Genomic DNA, 25,915 nt, shown 5'->3' with positions numbered 1-25,915 from the left:
TCAGCTGGTGGAGAATCTCTTGAGGGGTAACTAATTGCCTGTGTATTCTGTCTAGGTGTTGAGGGAGAGCTGAGAGGATGAAGGCTCTAAGTCCCCAGTGGAAGCATGATATGGCGGCGCAGAGCTGGTGCTGAATTGTCCTCTCTGATGGCTCTATGGGAGTGGACAGTACTGAGTCTTCATTGCTGGGTTTTAGCGGTTACTGCTGTCTCTGACCAGCATGCCACAAGCCCCTTCGACTGGCTCCTCTCTGATAAGGGACCCTTCCATCGCTCACAGGAGTACACAGATTTTGTGGACAGAAGCCGACAGGGATTTAGCACAAGATACAAGATATACAGGTATGAAGGGAAAGCTATTGCAGACATCATCCTTGGAGGTTATGTGAAAATAAGGGTTGCTCCTGGGGAAAGTCTTGGAAGGATTATCACTGACCAAACACCACAGTGATATTTTCATGCTGTCTAAAATTATTGCTTGTAAGTGTGACATATTATTAGAAAAACAGGTAACTGGTTGTATAACTCTATCAATTTTGAGAGTACATACCAGTGTTCTTGAAGGCTGTTTTTCATTATGAATGCACATGATTAAAAATTACTTTTATAGCTTTTATCAGGTGGTGGTACCCTTCTTCAGCCTAAATGGGAATGAAATCATCTACTAGTCACTGAGTGTGCTAGTGGAGTGCTCTTTTAAAATAATGTAATCGTATATTCTTAAGCTTGGAGAAAAAGCAAAGGTATGACTATAAAGGAAGATGATGATGATAGCAAACAACCCAAAGAGGATTAAGATATACGGCTGCTAACTTTTATAATTCCTTTAAACTTGAAGTCTAAGTAAGCTGTACAAAAGAGTTGTTGAAATCATCAAAAGATGCTTATTCCCACACAGCCCAGAGATTGAAAAGATCAATGTAGCAGGGGTCACTTGAATGAATTAGATCATATTTATTTTTGTCATTCAGAATGTTTATGCAAATTATTGCTTTAGATTGTGTCTTTGAGGCAGAGTTGGCAACTTCCAGTTGTTGGCATTTATGAAGAATCAGACTTACCTCATTGTTTGTGTCAGTGTCTATGCAGATAATGCTGTATAAATATTTTATTTTCTGCAGTATGTGCACCAGAGGGCACTGTGCTTCAGGCCTGTACATAGTTTTTTATATAGCATTATGAGAAATTTATAAATCTTATCTGTAGTCATATTCCCAGAAGATACTGCGTATCCTTAGCAAATTCCACTCATTGCTGAACTTCCAAAAAATAAGAAAAGCATTAGTCCACACAAAGCACTATTATGTCTAAGAAGTGGGAAAAAATGTTATTATAAGTTTTTAAACAAAGTGACAAATAGGAAGAATTTTATGCCTAAATTTGTCACAGACAAAAGGGTATGAGATTTCTGGTTACATGTTTCTGTGCATATTTGCTTTATTAAAAATCTTCCCTTCAGAGGTTTACTAAAGATACCTGCCTTTCAGACTGTGGGAATATCTAACCCTTCAGCTACGCAAGACAGGCAGGCAGGGAGGTGACGCCAGAGCATTTGTCTAGATTGTGCTGGTGCCTGTTTCTCTCTGGATGTCTAAGGTGTTCTATGCATGTGTTTGGTGGATTGGCTGATTATCCAATCATGTGTGAATAGCAGACTGGTACCCTATGTTTTGTCTGGTTTTGAGTTGAGTCAAAATCATTATTTGGGTCACAGTATTTCAAACTATGAAATAAATAGAACATTTGGAGATTCTCTGCAGGGCTCATTTACTGTTTTGTCTTTAAAAAATAATTTTTTTAGGTTTTCTCATGTGTTTACTTTGTGGCTTGAATAACATGATCAGATGCTAAGTAGATTTAAAAATGAAGGTTTAAGAGCCATCTGCTTTTGAGCTGGGGTTTGAACATTTTAAAGGCTTTCATGCTTTTATAACAATGCAATAGACTTTGATAATATTGTGAAATGAATAATATAATCTCTTATTGGAGTTTTTCAGTGGTGTTGAGGAAAGGTATTTGCTTTGTCCACCCAGAATTTCCTTAAGTGCAGATATTGCTATCTACCTTTCCATATTGTGCCATAGACACAAAAATTTATTTTGAAGAAATTGACTTCATCTTTGAAAGGGTAGAAAATCTCAGACATAGATATTAGAATAACTTTATAGGGGTTGACCTTTCTTTTGTCTCTTATTTATCTTCAAAAATAGATTTCAGATGTCAAGCAGTAATGTCACGTGCCTTTAATTGCAGCTCTCAGGAGACAGAGGCAGGCAGATATTTGAGTTTGAGGCCAGCTTGATCTACAGACCAAGATCCAAAACATTCAGGACTACACAGAACCTTTCTCAAAAGAGAAAAGTTTCAGAGATTTTTTTTTTAAACTGTTGCATATATTTGCCATAAATACTAATGTGGAGATTATGAATATTTAAAACACAGATGGAAAATTAATATATTCCACATTATCTACTTGGTTTATCATTTTTAAAGACCATATGATTTCCTAAAGTAATCAGCCAGATCTACTATTGCTTATAACCGCCATAAACTCCTTCATGTGGTATATTACATTGCCAAATCTTCTGGAAGGCATTAGCTCTGAATTTAGAACGTATTAAGCATATTCACATAATTAGGTCAAATCTCTTTCACTTGTCTTTCTCCATCCCCTCTCCTTTTCTGGAAGCATATCTTCTCTTTCATTTCAAATACTAGAGCAAGATGAGATGATTAAAGTTCACTGGTCTGACACACCCAAAGAGCAATGTGCAATTGTCTTCTCTTTTAAAAAGGTACAGTTTTTGTCAAGTGAAAGAGGACCACTCTGTATTTTTTTTTTTCTAAAAAAAGGAAAGTACTATCGGATTTTGCTTCTGGAATCAGGGGAGCTGTGCCTCATCTAAGATATGCAGCCCCCTCTGTGTTACAGTACTCCCTTTGGAGGGCTGTCACAATGCAAATACCTTCCCTTTGCCTTGTTAGAAGTATGATTCCACACAAGCCAAATGGTAGATATTTGTCTAAGAAATATCCCCTCTGTCATATTGTGACATATTTAACTGTAAAAACTGTTGCTGCTTATTATTACATTTTAATTGAACTATTTGTCAGTTTCTTCATTTACTAAATTTGGCAAGTCTAAACAAAAGTGCACGAGAATGGATACTGAAGATTTCTGTGAATGACTCCAGAAGTCCTCCATGGCTCGGGATCTGGAACCTGGAGAATATGAATATGGATACTTCACTTATTTGGTGGCATGTTAAAAAAAATGGAGTCGTGAATTATCATTCATGCTTACATATGATTTAAAAAATAGAAGCAAAGGGTGGAGCATTTTTAAGGGTTTTGGAGAGATGACTCAGAGGTTAAAAATAAGAACAGCCTTCACAGTGGACCAAGAGTCAATTTCCACCATTCACATGGTAGGTCACGACCATCTACAACCCTAGTGCAGGGGATCTAATGACCTTTTATGACCTTTGGAGGTACAATGTTGGCATGTGATACATAGGCAAATTATATGCAAAATGCCCATACAAATAGATATAAAATAAAAACAAATAAACTTTAAAAATAGTAAAAAGGAAGTAGTAAAATCAGTTGCACTGGAGAAATGTTTGCCCTTAAAACATAAAACAGGAATAAATTTACTTGTGTCTTAATACATAGGAACATAGCTTTATAGTTACATGGTGAAGCAACTAAGGCTGTGAGCTCACAGTATATGTCTAAATTTCTCCAGCACATCAAGTTAACAAGTTAAAATTAACAAGTTGCATTGAAAAATCTCCACTTACAAATTTAGCAAGTTATAGGAAGCCAAGATAAGGGAATTGTTATCAACAAGACAAATTGATGTCTTTCTTGAACCATGCCTGAAGGTTCCAAGTTAACATCCTCATAACTTGTGCTCCTATAACAGAAACATTTCATGTAATTAAATCTTTAGATATGGTGATTAAATATTCTTTTGCTTTCCTTACCCCATTCTATTGTAAACTGCATGCAGAAGTAAATCATGACGATACATCAATGATTTTCTAATAATTCAAAATAAGTATAGATAAGCAATGCTATTATAATTTCTTTGCTTTCTTGGAGGCAATTTTTTAAAGAATGTTGTACATGTAAGAATAGGAAGAAAAAGTAGGATCAATTCTGTGCCTTATTGGTTTTTTCATCAAGTTTCCTAACCAAACTCTTGCAAGGAATATGATTAAACATATTAACAAATAAAAATAAAACCATCCTTAACTTTAATTCTTGAAGTTTAAATGCAAATAAAGTAATATGTTTATACAAAATAACCTCACATAATTATATCACATAGTTTAAAGCACACAAATATGAGAATTATCTATATCGAAGGACCTTGCTAGGATCATGTTATTATAAAGCTACGGTAATAAAAATATGGGATATATATATGTGCAAATATGTAATATAAAATATAACATAATATAATAATAGAATTCTTATATATATATTATATAGCAAGAATATAAGTATATGCATGTATAGACATCAATATTGATGTATGTGTGCAGAGAAATGCGTTTAAGTGGAAAAAGATTTGTAATGGTTAATACATCCTAGAAGCATAGAAAATATGCAGATATAAACTGCTACTTCATATATCACTAGATATGTGGTTAGGGTGCAAGATAGGGTGAATCTTTAAAGAAATTATTCTTTGCTATGGGTATCGTTATGAAAGAATACAATATATTATTCACAACATGCACATAAATCTATTCCTCATGAAATAAGAATTTACATAGAAAAACAAAAAAAAATTCCTTCCAGAAGAATAACTTTTAAAAATGCCTTCAAAATATTGGAAACTTAAAGATAGCTTATATCATAAGGCAATGTACATCAGACCCGGAAACCACTCAGGTATCATTGCGTTGACACAAACATAGCAAACGTTAGAGGTGGCAGGTCAGACTCTGAGACAAAATCTCATGTGAAGGGAACAAAATAAACTTATAATATGATGAAACAAAGACAGGCAGCTTGTTAGGAACAGAGTTAAAGTTGTGATTATGTATGGACAACGAGGAGAGGTAATGATAACACCAGATTTCTATAAAATGTTGACATGCTCAGATGCGTATCGTTAGAGTCGTGATTACAGTTTGTATTCACAATACAGATGTTGCAAGTGAGCATGACAAGCTTTGAGTTAAAATACGATAGCTTTCAAAGTGAAATCATTCCCTTTTTGAACTGTCTCCAAATTCAATATATACATTTGATTATTCTTAAACTTTCATTAAATTGTACAGAAATGCTCAGTTTTATGCATGGCTTTTATTCCATTATGTTTTTCAATTACAAATCCATCTTACATAGAAATCAAATCTTGTTAATTGCTAGTTGTTTATGAACCCTATATTATATATGTGATTATTTTACAAAAAAAATTCATTGATGGCATTTTCTACAATTTAAAAGAATGGATATTTAAATACTTTAAATAATGATTCTATAAAACAGGATAAAAATATTGTAATATGAAAGCATTCATATGTTATATGAACTCATATTTAATGAATTTGCTTAAAGTAAAAATTTTGTCCCAATTACAGAAAAGTAAAAAGTCTCCATGGATAACTGATTATATATTCTGATATTTGAAAATACATCTATTGATTTAATTTCTTTTTGTGTTAAACACAGACTGATAGATTTCACTCAGTAAATAAATATTTCATACTAGTAAATACACAGTATTCTCAGTGATCTAAAAGAAGCTGAAGTTGCTTGCAGCCTTAAAATTTGGGAATGATTTTCTATATAACATGTATCATATATAAAAGTACTACTTACTGAGATGCTAGGCAATGTAAGTGTTAATCTCACAAATATCATGGAAATATAAAGACAGCATTCATTGAACAGCTTCTGTACGAATTTACACATATTGAAGAAAAAATCATGGAGACTCTTAATTAAATGTCTTTTAAATGTTAAACTCTGGTATAATCATTTAAAATATCCCATGAAATAGTATCTTCAGGTGATAAAATTATACTCAGAAAATAAAGCTGGATACTGAAATGAATGTCAAGACATGGAAGGAATAGTGATAATTTAGCAAATGACTAAACATATTCTAATATTTAGAGAGTTATTTTAACCATCTGGTCAAAGGTAGCATTCACATCAAATCCGGAGGGCAGGGTCATCATTACCTTCAGCTAACTAGATGCTCACAAAAGCAGTCTGGTGCTTCATAGAAGCAAGGCAACCCTCCCTTGACTCCAGACCTAATTTGTGGGGAAGCTACACTGCAAAAACTTCTTCCTCAAATATGTAAGGTATGATATTGACAACAATAAAAGGGCATAGAATTGCCTGAGAAATATACCACATGTGATATTGTGATATATTTCAATGGTAAAAATGTCATTTATTTATACTTTAATTCAATTTTTTTTTTTTTTTGCCACGTTTCTTCGGGAGTTAAATCTTGAAAGTCTAGGAGGAAACACATGAGTACTGACTAATATTGAGAATTCTTTCTTCTTTTGTTTTTCAAGACAGGCTTTCTCTGTGTAGCCCTGTCCTAAAACTTTCTCTTTGGACCAGGCTGGCCTTGAACTCAGAGATCTAGCTGCCTCTGCCTTCCTAGAGCTGGACTTAAAGGTGTGGGCCTCCACTGCCTGGTGTGAATTATTTCTTAATGATAAGGACTCTTGGGTGTTAAATAGGAATAAAAGGCAGGAATAAAAACCCAACAAATCATTTTATAAAGTTTCCGATGAATGTTCTTGTTCTTTGTCAGTGTGATGAGGGTCTGTGAAATGATGTTCCCCCCATACACTGATTAATAAGCCCCCAAATGTCACACATTAGTGTGTCTCTAGCAACCCACATGTAAATGCAAAAACAACAAAACCCTTTTCAGACCTTTCTGGATAAGACGCTTGCTGTACATGCATAAAGAATTCCTAGATTCTGCCCAGCATCCAGGAAAAGCCAGACACGGCAGTTTATTTCCACAACTTCAGTGACAGACTGTGCCTCAAAAATAAGCAGAAGAATGATAGAGGAAGACAAATAATGTCAAACTCTGGCTACTATATGCTCACAGGCTGTGTGTTAAGCACACCCTTAAACATATGTACACAAAAAATACACAAAGCAATATACTAATAAACATATGCGCACACATACACACACATTATATTACTCAATTTTCTTTATTTTTTTTGTAAAATGTAGGTTCTGACAAAATTCAATTTATCAAAACTGATGCAGATAAAATAAAATAAAGCATTAACACAGTTGGCGTTGTACTCTGAAAAAAAATCAGATATCCTTTTTACTGAAGGAAGTAAGCAGAAATGTGTAACCATAGCAAACAATGGAATTGGTAATCATCTTAAAACTCAGTGGTAGAGCACACTTGCTCATATTTCTTACCCACAAACACACACGTTCTTCAAACATTGAACACACCTATAAACATTACAGACACATGTACACTTGGTTGCCTCAATATGTCACTGTAATATCTGAGGAAACACAGGTCTGGGAAAGATGAGATTTTGGAAATATATAAGAATTTGTTTAGATAAGGTGAGATAAGTAAAATAAATGAGAATAAATAACACATAAAATTATTACATCTAGAAAAACACAACTGCTGTGAAATTATATGGATGTTTTAAGACACATTTCTTGGGTGAAACTGACTTTGACATGGGACATAATGATTAAAATATTCTAGGTGCATGAGCTAAAAAAGGTTAACACACATCAAAAATAATGGTTGTATTAAGATTAACAAAAACCTTTAAAAATGAAACAGACATTCAAAAGCAACTTTATTTAAATTTATAAAATAGGTGTTAGAATAAAAAACATCTTTTTAAGATTTTTTGTTCATTTTACATACCAACCACAGATCCCCCTCTCATCCCTTCTCCCTCTTCCTGCCAGCCTTTCCCTCTCTCTCAACTCTAGTCCATCCCCTCCTCCAAAAGGATAAGGCCTCCTATGGTGAGTCAGGAAAGCATGGTACATTCAGTTGAGGCAGGTCCAAGCCCCTCTCCTTGCTTCATGGCTGAGCATGGCGTCCTACCAGAGATAATGGGCTCCAGAAAGCCAGCTCATGCACCAGGGATAGATAAATTCCGAGGCTGAGCATGGCATCCCACCATAGGTAATAGGCTCCAGAAAACGAGCTCATGCACCAGAGATAGATTCCGTTCCACTACCAGGGGGTCCCTTAAGCAGATCAAACTACACAATTGTCTTCCAAGCAGGCTCCATAGCTGTCAATCTATAGATTGTGAGTTCCCAGGAGCTTGGGTCAGTTGTCTCTGAAGACGTCAACAAGATGGCCCAGCAGGTAAAAATGTTGCAGCACAAGCCTGGCGCCCCAAATGTGATATCCAGATCAGTATAACATAGAAGTCGAGCTAATGCCGCAAAGTCTGTCTCTGTCTGCTGTCATATACTATGCTGTGTGACCTTCCTCTCTCAACAACAGTATAGTAAGTTTTGAATGTTATTGAAAATCTTAGACAAAACATTGCTTATATATAAAAAGGTGTCCTATATATCTTAATATTATCTGCCACGTGGATAAATCGATTATTAAACACTCTTTCCCCAAATGAAAATGCTAGAAATATAAAACATAGTAAAATGTGATTTTAAGGAAGTCAAAACTACAATTACTTCAAGAAATGCAAAGACATAAGGATCTAGCAGTCACTGCCACATACAAACTGAAGCACTTTGCATATTGTTACATGAAGCAAAGTTACTCTCCTCATATGAGGTAATTTGGTAATTCCCTCCAAGCCCACACAATATCATACCATCTAATGAGAAAGATACACTTGAGCCTCTAGATAAATTTAATAATTGTAATTGTCACTAATTTGTTAATTAACTGTTCATGCACTTTATGAATGAAGTAAACATTTATTTTTACAAAATAAAGCAACGTAAGAAAAATAACATACAGGTAATTAGAATATAGATTTTATGCTTTATGCAAGTTTATAAAGCACAAACATATAACATGCTTCTTTTTTTAAGGTATCTGATGAACATTTGTATAATTTGATTTTATTACAATACACTAAGTATTTCAAAACAAATAAAATTAAATTACTTTTATATTTTAAATTTCTCAAAATACCACTCTAAAGACTTTAAGAAATAAATATAATTTTAAGAAAGACTCCAAGTCTTTTGGTTCTTTTGTGTGATTTTTTTTTTTCAGGGGTTCTCATATGATGGATGCTAATAGTCCTATTGGATAATTTTATGAAATATTTCGTTAGTCTGCAGCACATCTCACAGTTCAGTGATAAATTAAGAATATTCTAAGCAAAGTTTTACACATAAGTAAACACAGTTAGTGAGCACATTATTCAGTATATCTACTATGAGATTAAACCATGTAATTTACTTTAAATTTTGTTATTTAATCCTAATTTAGAATTTGACTCCATAAAGAAATTCATACATTCAATATCCTTTGAAAATGTTAGAATAATTTTATTTAGGAATAAATTCACTAATTCAAGGCTTTAGAAATTATAATTCAATTTCATGGGAGTCAATTTTTAAATTAAATTGCAGATAATCCCATTATTATATTTAGGAATATGCATTTTAAATAACTAGTTAAATTTCAGGATTTTTTATTTTTACATTGTTTGTATACTTGTTTGCTGTTGAAATGATAAAATGTAAGGAATTGCTAGTTCATATGGCTATTCATAGAAAGAAATGGAACAATTATAACTTCAGCATTAAGTGAATATGTTGATTATTTGGTAAGTCTAGTTTCACGTAACCATTAACCCTGATTTTCACATCCAGTAGGTACTCTTTTCCAAGTAAAATAACCCAAATTACAAGTGTCATCTTTCATTCTCACTGGTCTGGGGCTTTCAAAGCATTGATTTTATTTTTTGAAGTAGGCAGTGTTCCAAAACATATTGAATTTTGTAATCTCACTTTTGTTTCTACATTTGTGAAAATAGTTATTTTCTTTTTTCCTTTTTTAAAACAGTTGCAATAGGCAAAGAGAATGGCCTGGGCTGGCTGGGGACTTAACATGTCCTTTCTCCAGCAGAGATTTCCCTGGCTGCTCACTTAAATAGGTATTAGCAGCTCACTAATTAAACTACCTCTCTTGTCAGCCTGAAATTAGCAGCAGCTTAAAAAAAAAAAATAGGAACAGCTCTCAACTTTGCTGTGTGTGTTCTGTCTTATCTTAAAGACACACACACAGTCATCATCTTAAAACACACTAGAAAATTAGATTTAAGTAAACACCCAATTAAAATGTATTAAAGTATTTGTTTACAAAATACAATCATTAAGAGACTGACCATCACTTGCAATGTTTTGATACAAATTTTGATAAAATCAACAATTAAATGAATTCTTACCACATTCACTATAAAAACAAATGGATAGGATATTTTGCAGTTATCATATTTAAAATGAGGGGTACCTTTCAGATAAACTCGAAGAATCTAATGATTAAATAACTGCATAACTCAGGAAATATCATTAATTTATGCTATCTACATCAGCCCTCTGTGTACTTTCAAGTAATCATCTACTCAATTCTTAAATATCTCAAGCATCTCTGACCTCAGCACATCCTAGGGTGACTAAATTTATGTATCAACATACATAACTCTTACTCTGTTACCTGTGATGAGTACAATATTTTAAACCTCTAACTTCTAAACTTTCTCATTTTTACTTTGTTAAACTTTATTCAGACACTATGATTTACATATTATTAAGCCCCACATTAATTTTCTGTTTTAATTAAAAAATAAATGCCCAATCATATTATCATTCTATGTTACCAATTGATTTTTCTACTATTCATATCATTGGCTATATTAATAAGTCATTTAAAACAATATTAAAAACCCATATGTCCTGCCCATTTGTAAGTCTGTCTGGAATTTCTGCTTTTGGTCATTATAACACAACAAACTTTTAAAATTCTGTGTGTTTGAAGATATGTGAAATATACTCATTTGTGTCACTGATTTAAAAATGGAAGAATAAGAACAAAAGTAGATCTAGCAAACACAAAAGTAGACAAATAGCTATTTTGACACAGGTTCAAAGTCTTTAGTTTGAAATTGTAAAATCCCAAACTCATACCTCTGAAATTCAGTTATTTCTTTCAGCACGTGTAGCTTCCAAACCTTCTCTGATTCAAATACACAGGAGACATTAATAGATTTTATTTTTTATTGTCAATACTTTATATTTAGTAATGTAATGACTGCTTCACTTGATTGTGATTGGCTGAGCAAGCTCCACTGAGAATATTGCATTTTGTCCACTATCTATGCTTTGTTTACTTCTGAAGTCTGAATATGACTGAAATATGAAATAAACTTGAACTTAGTTCCTCTGCTGATACACTCTGATTTATACTGCCGGACACCAATCTTTCTTCTAGCTTCTTATTTTGCATATTAATCTTGAGTAATTAAGATAGGTATAGGCATTCAGATTTTTATAGAGTTCTGCACTGTCTGCTTTTCTTTATCTTCAAATAAAAATCTAACAATTTCAACTTAGAAGTGAAATAATTCAACCTACCTTTATCTTCCTTCTCTATACACTAGTACTTATACATATACAATCTATGGATCTTTCCTTTCAATTTTGAATACTGAAGATTTATTACAAGAATTTAATTTTTTATAATACATGGCTTCTCCTTAACACTTTACTAACCTTTGCTTTGTTTTTTTTTATCATGTAAGTCATTGAAATTTATTTCTTTTTTTCTCAAATGATATTGTACATAAAATGTTCTATTACTTACTTTGGGCATTACTTTAATTTAACCTGGCTTATTTATAACTGAAAAACATAAGCAGCTGTCAATAACTCATTGAACTAGCTAATTGACTTTGTAGAAGTGTTCGTATCAGTACTTCTCCACAATTTTGCACCTGTGGACAATGCTTCATCCCTGTGTGCATTTGTCCTCAGCTAGCACACAAATAAATAAAGAAAATCCCCACATTTGCTTCTTACTGCAGGGCTGCATTCAAGCAAAATCGAGCAGGTCATCTTTCTGACAGAATAAAATTAATATTACTGACATCATGGAAATTTTTACTGCTCGTGAAAGGTGAAAGCTCAAATCTATGCAGTAGAAATGGCAGAAGAGCTTTACTTTAGGTTCAATATCAGAATTATTTTGAGCTCCATTTCTAATTTAATAAATTTATTGAACTCTATGACTTAATACATTGACCTATTTTTTTTCTAGTTTATTTCTAAATTGTATATGCCATTTATTGCAGAAAAAGTCATAGTTGCTTCTAAAACTAGAACTATAAAACACACTAATAATAGTTAATAATAATTAAATTTATTGAATGACAAAATTAGTTTTAGCATAGTGAATAGTTTTAATTATCATTACAAATTGTGTACTAGTCAAACCCTAAACATGCAACTAAGTCAGATTTTTGTACAGTACTTACTGTGTAAACATATTTTGGTAAAAAGTGTTCTTGAGAAACATGACCCTGAGAAATCTAAGTCAATCCACACCAAGTCATGAAATTTAATCCCAGACAAATGGAATAAATAACTCATTCATGTATGACAGATTTTGAAAGAGTCAAAACTATTTCACATTGTTTGAAGTATGCAGTTTGAGAAGTTTAGATGGGCATAGCCACATTCCTAATGGAGCAGCAGTGTCATGGATTCAGGATCTCACTATGCCTGGAGATTTCTCTTGAAGGCGTGTGTAATTGTTTTGCTATTCTTCCTCCACCGGGGAATCCACAGAACTCCTTTCATTCCCTGTATCCCATTTTGAGTTTTTAATGCATTCCTACTAATATAATCCTACAGAATATACTTCCCATCTATCCTGTCTTTTTTTTTAAATCTTATAAATTTAGACTAACACCCATTCCTTATTCCTGTTGTACATTCAATAGCTTATTAACCTTTATTTCTGAACAGTATTTGACATACAGATATTGCAACTTTTTTATCCACTCATGAATTTGTGAAAGATTGATTTGAGAAATCCCTTCCCCCTTTACTGCTACCCAAACACACATGTACTCAACTCAAGAAACTAGTAATAAAGAAAATTGATGGAAACAATGAACTCTAATTAGTAGGGAAAAAAATAAAACAAACAATAAAGCCATGATGAATTCCTGTTTTTGTGACAGAGAGGTAGGAGGCTACAGTGGTTATGTTCCAGAAAAGCTTAAAACATCTTTGGACTTTCTCTTTGGAACCCGAGAATGGTACATCTGAGAAGGCGCTGATGTTATCAGCCCTTTCTTCTTGTTACCACTTTTTGCTAAGATCTGGCACTTTGACTTCTGAAGTCTTCAGGGGAATCCTTTTACTATCTTATTAGGGCCCTTCTCCATGGTAGAGAATGCTATCCTCATACTCAAAAAAAATCTGTCAGCCCTAGTTGTACCTCAGGCAGAACTGATGTTCTCATACCAGATAAAACTTACAGAATCTTATCTATACCAATATATTCTAAATATGATCACAGGGAAATTTGTCTTAGTGGCTTTAATATTAAAAATTTAATGCCAAGATTTTTTCCAATTTTTTGTTTATATACTTACACGTATGCATGTGTGCCACAAGTATGTAGGAGCATGTGAAGGTCAGAAGAGGATATTCAACCCCCAGGAACTGTAAGACGAATTGCTAAATGGTCTTATTCATTAAAAAAAAAAAAAAAAAAAAAAAAAAAAAAAAAAAAAAAAAAAAAAAAAAAACTGGTGCCAGATATTGGGGTAAATTCGGAAAAACAAAACAAGCCATAGCCAACCTCACCTTGCCAACTCCTCATCTGATGTTGTTTCTTCAGACTGAAAGCCTCTGAGTCCTTACCCGAATGGGTTTCAGCTGAACTGCTGCTAAAAAGCCTAAAAGCTTAAAAGCCTCTAGTTCCTGGACCTCACACCTTATATACCTTTCTGCTTCCTGCCATCATTTCTGGCATTAAAGGAGTGTGTCTTTACCAAGCAAGACATGAGATCTTAAGTGCTGGGATTAAAGGTGTGTGCCACCGTGACTGGTTCTGTTCCTAGTGTGGCCTTGAACTCACAGAAATCCAGAAGTATCTCCACCTCTCAAGTGATAGGATTAAGGGTGTATGCCACCATTGTCTGGCCTCTATACCTAATCTAGTGGCTGTTCTGTTCTCTGAGCCCAGATAAGTTTTATTAGGGTACACAATACATTGGGGAACACAATAAATCACCACAAGAAACTATAGTTACAGACAGTTGGGAGCCACCGTGTGAGTGCTGGGAACTGAACCTTCGTCTTCTGTCTGAGCTGTCAATGCTCTTAGCCACTGAGCCATCTCTTCAGATCCTGGAGAATTTTATATAAAATACACCAGACAGCACAGAATATTCACTGAAACAAATCATAAATTTTTATATTAAAATGTGAGTCTCCCCCAAAACAGGATCATTATTGTTTTGAATAGCGACTAGGGGAATAGCTAAAATGATATTAAAGACTCTCTCTTATATTGTTTCATAATAAAAATATTATGACGACGTCTTAGTTCGGATTTTTATTGCCTTGAAGAGACAACATGACCATGGGACTCTTATAAAGGAAAACATTTATGTGGTGATGGCTTACAGTTTGAGAGGTTTTGTCCTTTATCAGTATGGTGGGGAATAAGGTGGCATTCAGGCAGACTGGTACTGGAGAGGAAGCTAAAGGTTCTGCATTATGTGCTGCAGGCAGCAGAATCTTTAACACCTAAATTAGCTTGAGCATAGGAGACCTCAAATTCTGCCTCTACAGTACACACTTCCTCCGACCAGGCCACATCTACTCCAACAAAGCGATGCCTCCTAATAGTACCACTCTCAATGGGCCAAGCGTTTAAAAACATGAGTTTATGGGGGCCATTCCTATTCAAACTACCACAGACATTAGTTTTATACTCTTCTTCCAAACAACTAAAGGCTGTTTATACTCAATATTATCCAAAGATGAAAAAGTGATTTTGTAAAGATGCTTGGATTTGAGAAGAAAACATTAATTTAGATTCACTCATTTTACCATTTTAAGGTACTCTGAAATTTTGACAAAGAAAGTTATGATTTTCAAAATTTACCTGTGTATTTACATGACCTATTCCACTCATTTTAACATTATATCTATAAATATATTATGAAACTTAAAAGGACAAGTTTTATAAAATTTTTATAAAACTATCTTTTAATACTATTCCTTGAGCTGGGCAGTGGTGGCGCATGCCTTTAATCCCAGCACTTGGGAAGCAGAGGCAGGTGGATCTTTGTGAATTTGAGGCCAGCCTGGTCTACGGAGCGAGATCCAGGAAAGGTGCAAAGCTACACAGAGAAACCCTGTCTCGAAAAACCAAAAAACAACAACAACAAAAAAACCCAAACTATTCCTTGAAATGTTTTGTGTATCCAAGGTTCTATTAACATAAAAATAGAAAAGATTACTTTTAAATATCATATATTTTGAAATTTTAAATTGTGTACCAATAAGACATCAAAATTTTGATTTTTCTCATAGGTAGTAGAATGCTTGTTAGTGTATATGAGACCCTGGCTTTTGTCACAAGCACCATTTAAGCAAACATATAAATAAATAATAAATACGTAAGTAGTTTTTAAATCTTTTCAAAGGTTAAAGGTGCTTAAAATATATTAAACATATATTTTTATATATATGTTTAATTCTGGTTTCTATCTAGTACACCTGCTAATGAGGACAAAGCTGATTTTTTTTTCACTTCACGAAATTGAAACATTGCTAAGGATCCATTAGATAGACACATCATATACTTAGGGTGCTGCAAAAGACAGTTTTATGTTAATTAATTTATATTTTTTTCCTCTATGAAGAATCCGGTCTCTTTCTTTCTGTTTTTAATTTTTTTTTTAAATATTTACTTTAGTTATTATGTAACAGTGTTCTGCCTGCATGTCTGCCTGCAGGCCAGACCAGGGCCCCAGATCTCATTACAGATGGTTGTGAGGCACCAAGAGGTTGCTAGGACTTGAACTCAGGAGTCATCTTTCCAGCACCTTGTTTCTTTCTGTTTCACATGTGGACTCTGGAGATTCTGTAATGGTAAATATTGTTATTTGGATTTTAACTTCCAAAGTCCTTCCTGACATAAAATGACATGTACAAGGACATTAATGTCGACATTTGCATGGATCTCATAATGCTGTACATTTTTATTTGAGAGGAGTTTTTCCCAAAAGATGAAGTAGAATGTCTGAAGTATTTAGTTTAATTAGTAGGCAGTAGTGCAAAAGTTTAAATATTTTCACTACAACATACCACTGTGGATTTCTTCTCAAGAAACCAATTTAGGATACTTGTGGAGTTTTTTTTTTCCAATAGTACAATAAAAGAATCACAATGAACATTAAAAGCCGATTTAAGCTTTTTAAGTATTGATTCTAATGAGGACCTTGAGCAGCATACAGACTAAATTTTTGCCTTACAGAAAGGCTAGTATTGTTTGATGTATGATGACTTGTATGATGATCTGCCAATAATGTGTATGACTGTACACACCCTGTGAATTAATGTATGTGTTGACTATTATTGTAGTTCCAGGGTAGAAGACAAAGTCATAAATAATAAATAACATGTGCTCAATAAATACCCCCAGTCACTAAAGTTTCCAGCAGGTGGCACTGTGCATCAAGGGTTCAGTAATCTCAACTCATCCTCAGCTAGCTTCTCAACCAACCAAATCTCAGGGTCTACTTGTTTAGTATGATTTCCTATTGAATAGAATGAATTACTCTAGATTTTAATTTTTTTGTTGTATTATGTGGAATAGATTATTAAGATAATTTTATGTGATGATAGCAAGTTTTCTTAAGATAAGTATTTACAAAAAAGATAAAAAATACTCATTAAACATTTTATATGCAATATTTCCTGTTTATAGCATTATAAGCTTAGTATTGCAAATGAGATGTTATCAGATAACTTATCTCATACGGAATTTTGTTTTTTCTAAGAAAGTCATAATATTTATCATTCAAAGAAAAATTTGGTACACATATAAAATCAGATCCTTATTTCCAGAATTGTCTCTTTATTGATTGGCCAACTGTGGCCATTCCCTCCTCTTCTATCTTTTAGCACACCCACCTAAAATCTACCTAAAGCAGTCATAATACAAAAGTGTGTTTTCGTCATTATATGAAACCTTAATCATTATTTGTTAAACAAAAATAGGACAAATACATGCAATACGTATGAATATTTTGAAAGCTAGTGTGTAAAAGAGAGTACAATAATGACTTCAAAGAAAGAGATAAGGAGCAAATGCACAAATATTATTTGTATCACTAATGTGGAAAAAAATAAGTTACAACTAGTTTAAAGGAAAAGTCAACCAAGAATATTGAAACCAATTAACAAATTAATGTACAATTAGTCCACTTTACTGTGAGGAGGAAAAATGTCCTTACCTTACAACATCTCCCAGCATTCTTACTGCTGTCTAAAAATACAGAATTGTAAAAATTCTCTAACACTGTGGAAGTCCTTGAAAGACTAGATAAATGGTATTAGAGTAAGACCCTATAATATTACAAAGGGGCATATACTGTGTCATTTAATGCCAAAGTTAAATTTAGGTTGTCTTCTAAATGCAAGGAAATACTATTGAAATTTTATAATCGTCCAATATGATTCTCTTGTTTAAAGCATCATTAGCACTATGGAAATGATTGCCTTGGAAGAAAGAGAGAGCAGAAAATAGAATAGCCGAGATGAGCTTTATGCTATCTATTCAGTGTATGGAGACTGACTCTGGTAGATTCATAGTAGTCAATGCAGAAGTAGATACATAGATTAGATTAAATGTAAGCTTCCTGTCTTCTTGAATTCTATGAGAACATTTTTCCCACAGGTTCAGCTATTAAAAGGGGTACTAATTAAGACTAGAAAGATGGATCAATGGTTAAAGGAATGTGTTATTATTCTGGGGTTGGGGGTGTGGAAGGGAGTTTGGTTTCCAACACTCATGCTGGGTAGCTTGCAAATTCTGTAACTAAATCTTTACAGTGATCTGATATCTCTGGCCTCCTTGGGCATCTGCCCTCGTGTCCACACACTCACACACAGGAACAGTTATATACTCACACTTAAAAATAACAAAAATAGTTTTAAAAGTTGATCAGTTAACAAAATAAAAATTTTTATAATTTTTAATAAAAATTTGAATTTTTTATTCTGTACTTCCTATTTTAATAATTTAAATTATATATTTCTGATTTAAGTTTGAATGTGTCATACACCATTTACAAATTAATTAACATAAAACTGTCTTTTGCAGCACCCTAAGTATATGGTATGTCCATCTAATAGATCCTTAGTAATGTTTCAATTTCGTGAAGTGAGGTCACTTTTTTCCTTGTCCTCCTGGCAAATGCAGGCCTTTTAAAAGATGGATTAAACTGGACTTAGGCTGAGAAAGCCTAAAAAAGATTAATACTCCATTCCTGTGGAGATGGAAACTTTAATTCAATCTCACCTGCTACACTAGGCAGTACAATTGCAAGCTAAGGCAGATAATTCTTATTTCAAGAGTGTGAGGCTGATGCCACAGGCTCTTTCATGGTAAAATTGTGGACACTGAGACAAACGTAGAGAGCCAGAAGCAGTGTGTTTCTGACAAATAGAAGGGAAAGCTCATTAAAATGGCCTTTGAGTTTTGTGTGCATGTAGAATATGGGGCATTAACCATTTTGAATGGTCCAAATGAATGGTAGTAAATTTTCAATTGTGATTACCAGATGCACATTATAACTCTTAGAATGTTATATTGGAAATAGAAGAAATGTAACTGTAAACACCAAGTGGAAACTATCATTTTCAATTACAATAGGATACTGTCATCTCTGCTTTTCACGAGAGCTAAGCTCAGTGTGTCATAATATGATTTCTGAATGAGACTAGTAATACGGTTTACATCACAGGTTCTATTTGTTATTTGTTTCCTTAGAATTTTGTGTGATGCATAAACTTGCCTTTGTACTTTGGATTTTTATACAGTACCAGTCTTGCTTTCTTCTGTGTGTGTATGAATGTACTTTAGTTCTGTGTTCTCCTGTAATCTTCAGGATTGTGTCTCCCTACTTATTATTTCACACGAAAATTGAATGTCCACTAAGGTTCAAGTATTTATGGAAAATTAAAGTATTTTCTCTTTTCAACTATCATAGAAATACAGATAGACATTTAGATATTTTAGAAAAAAGGTTCATAATGCTGCATGTCCTAATTAATTTATTTTGTACTCTTAGGACCCATGAACAAACATAGTCCAGAGAGGAACACTATAAAAATGGGTGGTATAGGGAGAGTTTTCAGGATGTTTGTAATTATTTTTCCTCACTGTTGTTTTTTTCATAGAAATTGAAACCAGTTTTTCTCAGCTTAATAATCTATTAAAGTAATTATTGTAAATTAACATTCCAAATGTAAATTCCATATGAATTGTTACCTTTAAACTTAGGTTTAAATATTTGATGAAAATCTATAATTATAAAAAAAATCAATTGTTTTTAGAATCAATCAATTAAGCGATACCCATTATTTTCTGTCAAGTGTAGGCAATAAAATTCCTTGCATTTCTTGAATTATTTTTTACTTAATAATATCACAATCATGAAATGTACTGTACTTTCAGATATCTGACTCATAACAGTCAAAGTGAAGCCTTAATTAATCACATTTCACTATTTATTCATTTCTCAGAGAGTTTCTAGTTATTACCATATTTTCTAGTGGTTCAATGAGTCATTATATGTCATGAATAATTTTGGAGGGGTATAGAAGTCCTATAAATATCATTTTAATAGGATATATGTGAGTCATTCATACCACTGATAACTCTATTTATTAAAAATTATTCAGTAGGATCGAACTAATGTATTGTATAGATCATCTCCAATGGGAAAAAACAATTGAATTTCTTGTTTCATAAAGCTAAAGAATAGTTTTGTTTGTTTGTTTGGTCAATATTTCAACATTCCACATTAATAAAATTTGAAATGCCATTACTTCTTTTCAATCTGATGTTTTTTTTTAAATGTCACAAGAACTGTAAGTTGCCCTATGTAAGGGTTGAAAGTGCAGTTTTGATAAAAAAAAAAAATCTCACATATAAAACACTCAAATGTATTTTAGGAATACAGTTTAGCCATGCAGTTCTGACATGTTCACTGTACCTGTGTTTCTCCTTACTTCACAAGTGATCTTTGGACCTTTATCTTCTGGCCTAAGCACACTTAGCCCTTATACAAGTCTTACCTCATTCAAAGATATGTGAGTATTGCTAGGCCAACACTCTTGGACTGGAGCTGTTTCCTCCCTCACATTTTGCAGGTTCAACTTGCCATTAACATGGGTTAGGGTAGCAGAGTTCATCTTGTTTCACTAAGTACTACCTGGGAACTTTCTGCTGGGTTAGTTATGTGGCTTAGTTACTGCACTGACCCCTTTTTCTGTCTCAGCCATGCCACACCCTGAGATATGAAACCTAATTCCTGACAAAATGGCTTAAGAATACCACAACTTTTATTTTAATTAAATAATTGATTTAGAGGTAAGCTCTCTACTCTGCCTTGAACTTGATCTGCTATTTCTTCAATGTCTTGAGTGCTGGAATTACACATATGTATGACCTTCACCTGGCCTAAATGACTTCAGGTGCTTTGAAATGTTTTCTTTCTTTAACTTACCTAATCTTCATAAAAGAGAACTTTGAAGTAAATACCTATTATGAATAATAATGAAGTCACTCATTATGGAGCAAAAGGGAAAATATCAGACTCAAGTGAAGTCAGTTTTCATTAGGAATTTTCCTAACACTGTAAACTATGGAAAAAGATGTTTACAGTCACATACAACAAGAGCTGCTATAATTTTTCTTGAAGATTATCATGAAGAACATGAAAATAAACATAACTAATGTTGCTTTTTGAAAAACAGGTATACACAATTAATATTAATTATAAAAATCTTTAGGTAATTTGTTATAATTGAAACCCTAATTATAAGTAATAAACACATTTACTGGAAATTCATACAGTGCAAAATATGTAATTGATGCAAAGTATGCTTATATCCTATTGTTGAACCTCACCAGAAGAAAGTTTATTTGATCTAATTCTCCATTGATCTATTTTGAAAATCCAATGCACTCAGTTTTTGACAATATGGAATTAGCTGATTGTATGTTAATTAAAGCTCTAAATTTGCATCATTACCTTGCTACTTTAGTAACTAGAAAGCTTGAGAAAATCACTTATACTCATCATTTATTTTATCTCCAGTAAAAGGAGAGAAAGGTATTATCTACCTTACTGCTTTGTTATGATGACTCAACAAAATAACGCTTGTCAGAAAATAGTTTAAGGTCTGATGGAAGGATATAACTTGTTGTAATTGGATTATTAAGTTCACCTTGCCAGCTTCCATGATAATTGCTGCACTTGACAACACCTTTTGAGTGAGGAAGTTTCCCCTTTGCACTTTTAATGCCCTTGACCTATTTACACTTCTGATTCCTTTTAGATTCTTTTCTTCTATTTTTCAGCTTATTAATACACATACCATTTTGAAAGAAACATTTTAAATACAAGACTTACACAGTTCTAGCCAGATGTACTGGCTCACGCTTACAATTTCCATGCAGGGTGAGATAAAACTGCTGCAAGTCTGAGGCCAGGCTGGACTATATAGTTATTTCTAGGAGAGTTGAGTTAAAAAGTAAGATTCTGTCTCAAAACCACAAAATAACCACACACAACAAAATAATAAAACTTCCATGTTTCCTCATTACCAAAAATGTGTATTGACATTCTTGTGTGAACAAGACTTAAAAATCTAGGATAATACAATGCAAAAGAAATGATTGAAAAAATCAGCGTATAAAGGGAATTAGTTTGAAGATGAGAGATTAGGTTTTGAATTATGAAAAAATATTAATTCTGTTTTTCTTCCTTTTTAAATTTAATTTTTATCAATTAATCAATTAATTTTTTCCAACCTACCACAGTTTCTACTCTCTTCCCCACCTCCCAGACCCTCCCCACAAAATCTCCCCTCCACCTCATCCACTCCCTCTTCCTTCCCTTCAGAAAAATGAAGAAGGAATTCCATGTATATTAGCTAGCCATGGGTTATACACAACAAGCCTAGACACTTTCTCTCCTATTAAGGCTGGAAGAGGAGCCCAGCAGGAGGAAAGGTTCCCAAGAATAGGCAACACAGGCAGATCAACCACCACCATGCACTAGGAGCCTCACAAGAAGACCAAGCCACACAATTGCAGCCCATGGGCAGGGGGCCTAGAGGAGCACACATCCTTTTCTTCAGAAATCAGTCTTCCAAAAAGTTAGAACTGATCAAGGGTATCCGATGCCTGTAAACTCTTGAAATACTTTTATATAATTTAGAGCTTTTATTTTTCTGATGTCATTTGATTATTATTTAATCTAAATGGACTCCAGGTGCTTCTATGGACAACTGTTTTAGTTGCCATCTGAAATGGATAGAAATATAAAGAAGATGATGTATAATATACAATATTTAAAGAAGGGTAATAATGAAGGATTATGGGATCATCATATTAAAGATACTCTATGATTTTTATAACCCTTATGGCACAGTAATTTTGTTTTTACACTTATTCATTTGCAGGTGTGTGTGTGTGTGTGTGTGTGTGTGTGTGTGTGTGTGTGTGTGTGTGTAGATCCTTCGAACATGTAGGGCACAAAATCAATTGACCGGGCTAAGAGGCATTTATCCATAAAGATTGAGAAATATGTATAATCTGACATAGTGATTTAAGTTTGGAATTCTACAACTGATTTTTTTCCTGTGTTTTTATTTCTTGTCCTTCTCATTTTTAGTTTATCTTTGGCTTGGCATCCAAAAAGATTCTGTTAGCTTGGAAGGAAAATTAGGCTATTTTTTGCTTCTGTTCCCCCAAATGTTTCAGTCAACAGCAAGATCCAGGTCATTGCCACTGGATTTTATGTCATCTGGTCAGTGATTACTTCTCCTACTAGTCACTCTGAACTGTGGGATCCAGGCCTGTTGGTGTGGCTGTTATTGCAGATACAGAAATATTGCAGAGCATTCATGTTTTCTGTGTCCTGTACTTGGGTATTCTGCAGTTTTCATGCTGCCTACAATGTATCTGCACAGCAGCATCTCACCATCTCAGTAGCTTGCTCAAACTGGGTACCCAGTTTATCTTCTCCATCACTGTTCCTAACTCATTACTTTCATCAATTATTTTTTCCTCATTTCTTCACTTGAATAACATGTGCATGATTGGAAAAGAATCATTTGTAGATTTTATGCTATATACATCAAATATGGGCCTATTATACACTACTTATTACTGAATGTTGTTTGAAATGTTTAATGTAAAACAGATAAATTAGTGTCCAATTTATAAAAAGTGTTGAATCTTTTCTTTAGTTTTAGTATGAAATACTGATGTGATATAAAATTGAATTTTGTGATCTTGAATCTATCTTCCTTGATGCTTGATTTTAGTAAACACACACTGAACACTTAATGAGATGCTTTAAACTCTGCATCAGAAAATTTTATTCAGAAAATAATGAACTTTAGACAGGAGAGTAGAGTTTAGAAAGATGACTTTTAAAATCAAAATTTGTCAGGAAAACAAAAATCTCTAGATTAAAAGTGATGTCAAAACAAAGGGAAGAGTGAATTTTGGATAAGCTAACGTTCAGGAGAACTTATATTTATTTTTCAGAAAGACATGTTTCATTTTCTAAGACTATTTAAGGTAATAAAATTATGTAAAGCAGAAATTGTATTTGCTGTCTTGATTTATTTGCTTTTTAGAATAATAAATAAAAATAATAAGTAAAAATAGGAATAGATGAAGGCACTTAAAATCTACATCCTGGGATTAGCAACAGAACTCAGAGGGAAACAATGATGTATTCTCCAGGAAAATGATAATTTAAGTCAGGAGAACAGATGAGGTTTTCTTTGTGAGTTATGAGCTGGAGGTAAAAATGCCCAGGAGAGAAGATGTGTAGTTCATATGGCCAAGAACCATGCAAGAACATGGTGAGGGTAGATTAAATGAGTCTGAAATAGGTAAGGAAAAATAACTATGTATTTTAATTTTTTTCAATAATTTGAATGTTAATCAATTACAAATGTCGAAATAAAATTAATATGTGTATTATTTAGTGAAGAGAGAGTGACTAATTGGGGAATAGTCAATAAAACTAATACAGAGGAAACCATTGATTATCTCTGAAATAATAATTTTGATGGATGTTATGAAAGGGATTCTGAATGTGCATGCTGTAATAAGGATCTGAAAGGTGGCAGAAATTCCTAACATCCTTTTCAGAAAGATCTGAACTCTTAAAAGTAAAGAGAATAACCAAGACAAATCATTTTGTGTAAGATGAAAATATATATTCAGGCATAAGGCATTAAGAACAGGCAGGGTTTTTGAGTTTTTGGTGTTAGCCATTCTGAGAGGTGTAAGATGGAGTCTCAGAGTCATTTTGAATTGTATTTCCCAATGAGTTGAACATTTCAAGTGTTTTACTGCCATTTGTGCTTCTGTTGAAAATTCTCTGTTTACATCTGTACATATATATATATACAGACTATATATTCTATATAGAATAGACTATATATTCTAGGGAAGGATGGAGGAGGAAAGTACTGAAAGAGATGACTGGAAAGGGAAGATGCATTTGTTGATAGAGTAGAAACCTAATGCAAGGGAAATTCCCATGAATATACAAGGATGACCAGAGCTAAGGCTCCTACCAGTAGTGGATATGTAGCCTGAACTGGCCATCTCCTATGATCAGATTGGTGTCTACTCCAGTTGACATCAGAGAGCCTTCTTCCAGTAGTTGATAGAAACAGATGCAGAGACCCATATCCAAGCATTAGGCCTATCTCTGGGAATCCTGATGAAGATAGGAAGGAAGGATTGTAGGAGCCAGAGGGGTCAAGGACATCACAAGAAAATCCACAGAGAAAACTAACCTGCCTCATATGAATTCAAAGACTTTAACCAACAACCAGAATGACTTAGGCCCTCTACATATACATAACAGTTGTGTAGCTTGATCTACTTGTGGGACTTCTAACAATGGGATCCAGGGTTGTCCCTAAATGTTTTGGCTGGCTCTTGGGAACCTTTTCCTCCTACTGGATTGACTTGCCCAGCCTGAATACAAGGGGAAGTGCTATTATTACCACAACTTGATATGCCATGCTTTGTTGATACCCATGGGAGGAAGAAACAGGAGTGGATTGAGGAGGCAAGAGATGGTGGGGTGTTGTGGGGGTGCATACTGGAGAAGGGGGAAGTGAATGAGAAGAGAGTAGGGAGGGGAAACTGCCATCAGGATTTAAAACAAATAAATGAATTAAGTAAATATTTTTTAAAAAAGAGATAGATATTCCTTTTCTAAATGGAAAGAACACAAGAATTTTTCTTCATAATAAATTTTGTTATGGAACCTAAGATAATTTTCTACTACTGATGTAAAACATTGTTTTAAAACAACATCATTCTTTTAGAATACATTCAGAAGGACAGATACCCAAACTCAGAAAGTTAATTTCTTTTTTGAGGATTTTTCCCCATGTAAAGTCAGAAGACAAAAATCTTATCCCCGATCAGTGGGAAGTAGAATAGTCTATTGTTGTTCTTTCTTAGCTCACAGAATTTTATTTTATACAATAAAAAAGAATCCCTAGGGACTAATACTTTAGATTTGAAAGTAAGAATAAAAATATAAGAAAATTTAAATCTGCAT

The 25,915-nt window shown here is 33.4% G+C and overlaps 1 protein-coding gene across 3 annotated transcripts in view; it reads left to right on the top strand.

Moving 5' to 3' along the window:
* Brinp3 (BMP/retinoic acid inducible neural specific 3) overlaps positions 1–25,915 on the top strand; it is a 372,112-nt gene that overhangs the window by 21,251 nt on the left and 324,946 nt on the right. For all 3 annotated transcript variants that reach the window (XM_028874720.2, XM_028874721.2, XM_028874722.2), the window contains exon 2: positions 56–341. In XM_028874720.2, coding sequence (XP_028730553.1) covers positions 106–341 — 236 coding nt within the window. In that variant the 5' untranslated portion in view covers positions 56–105. The remainder of the gene's footprint in view (positions 1–55; positions 342–25,915) is intronic.

This window comes from Peromyscus leucopus, chromosome 15 (assembly GCF_004664715.2).
Source record: "Peromyscus leucopus breed LL Stock chromosome 15, UCI_PerLeu_2.1, whole genome shotgun sequence".
NCBI classification, from domain to species: domain Eukaryota; kingdom Metazoa; phylum Chordata; class Mammalia; order Rodentia; family Cricetidae; genus Peromyscus; species Peromyscus leucopus.
The sequence above is the reverse complement of the archived record's forward strand: the minus strand, read 5'-3'. Positions and strand labels throughout refer to the sequence as shown.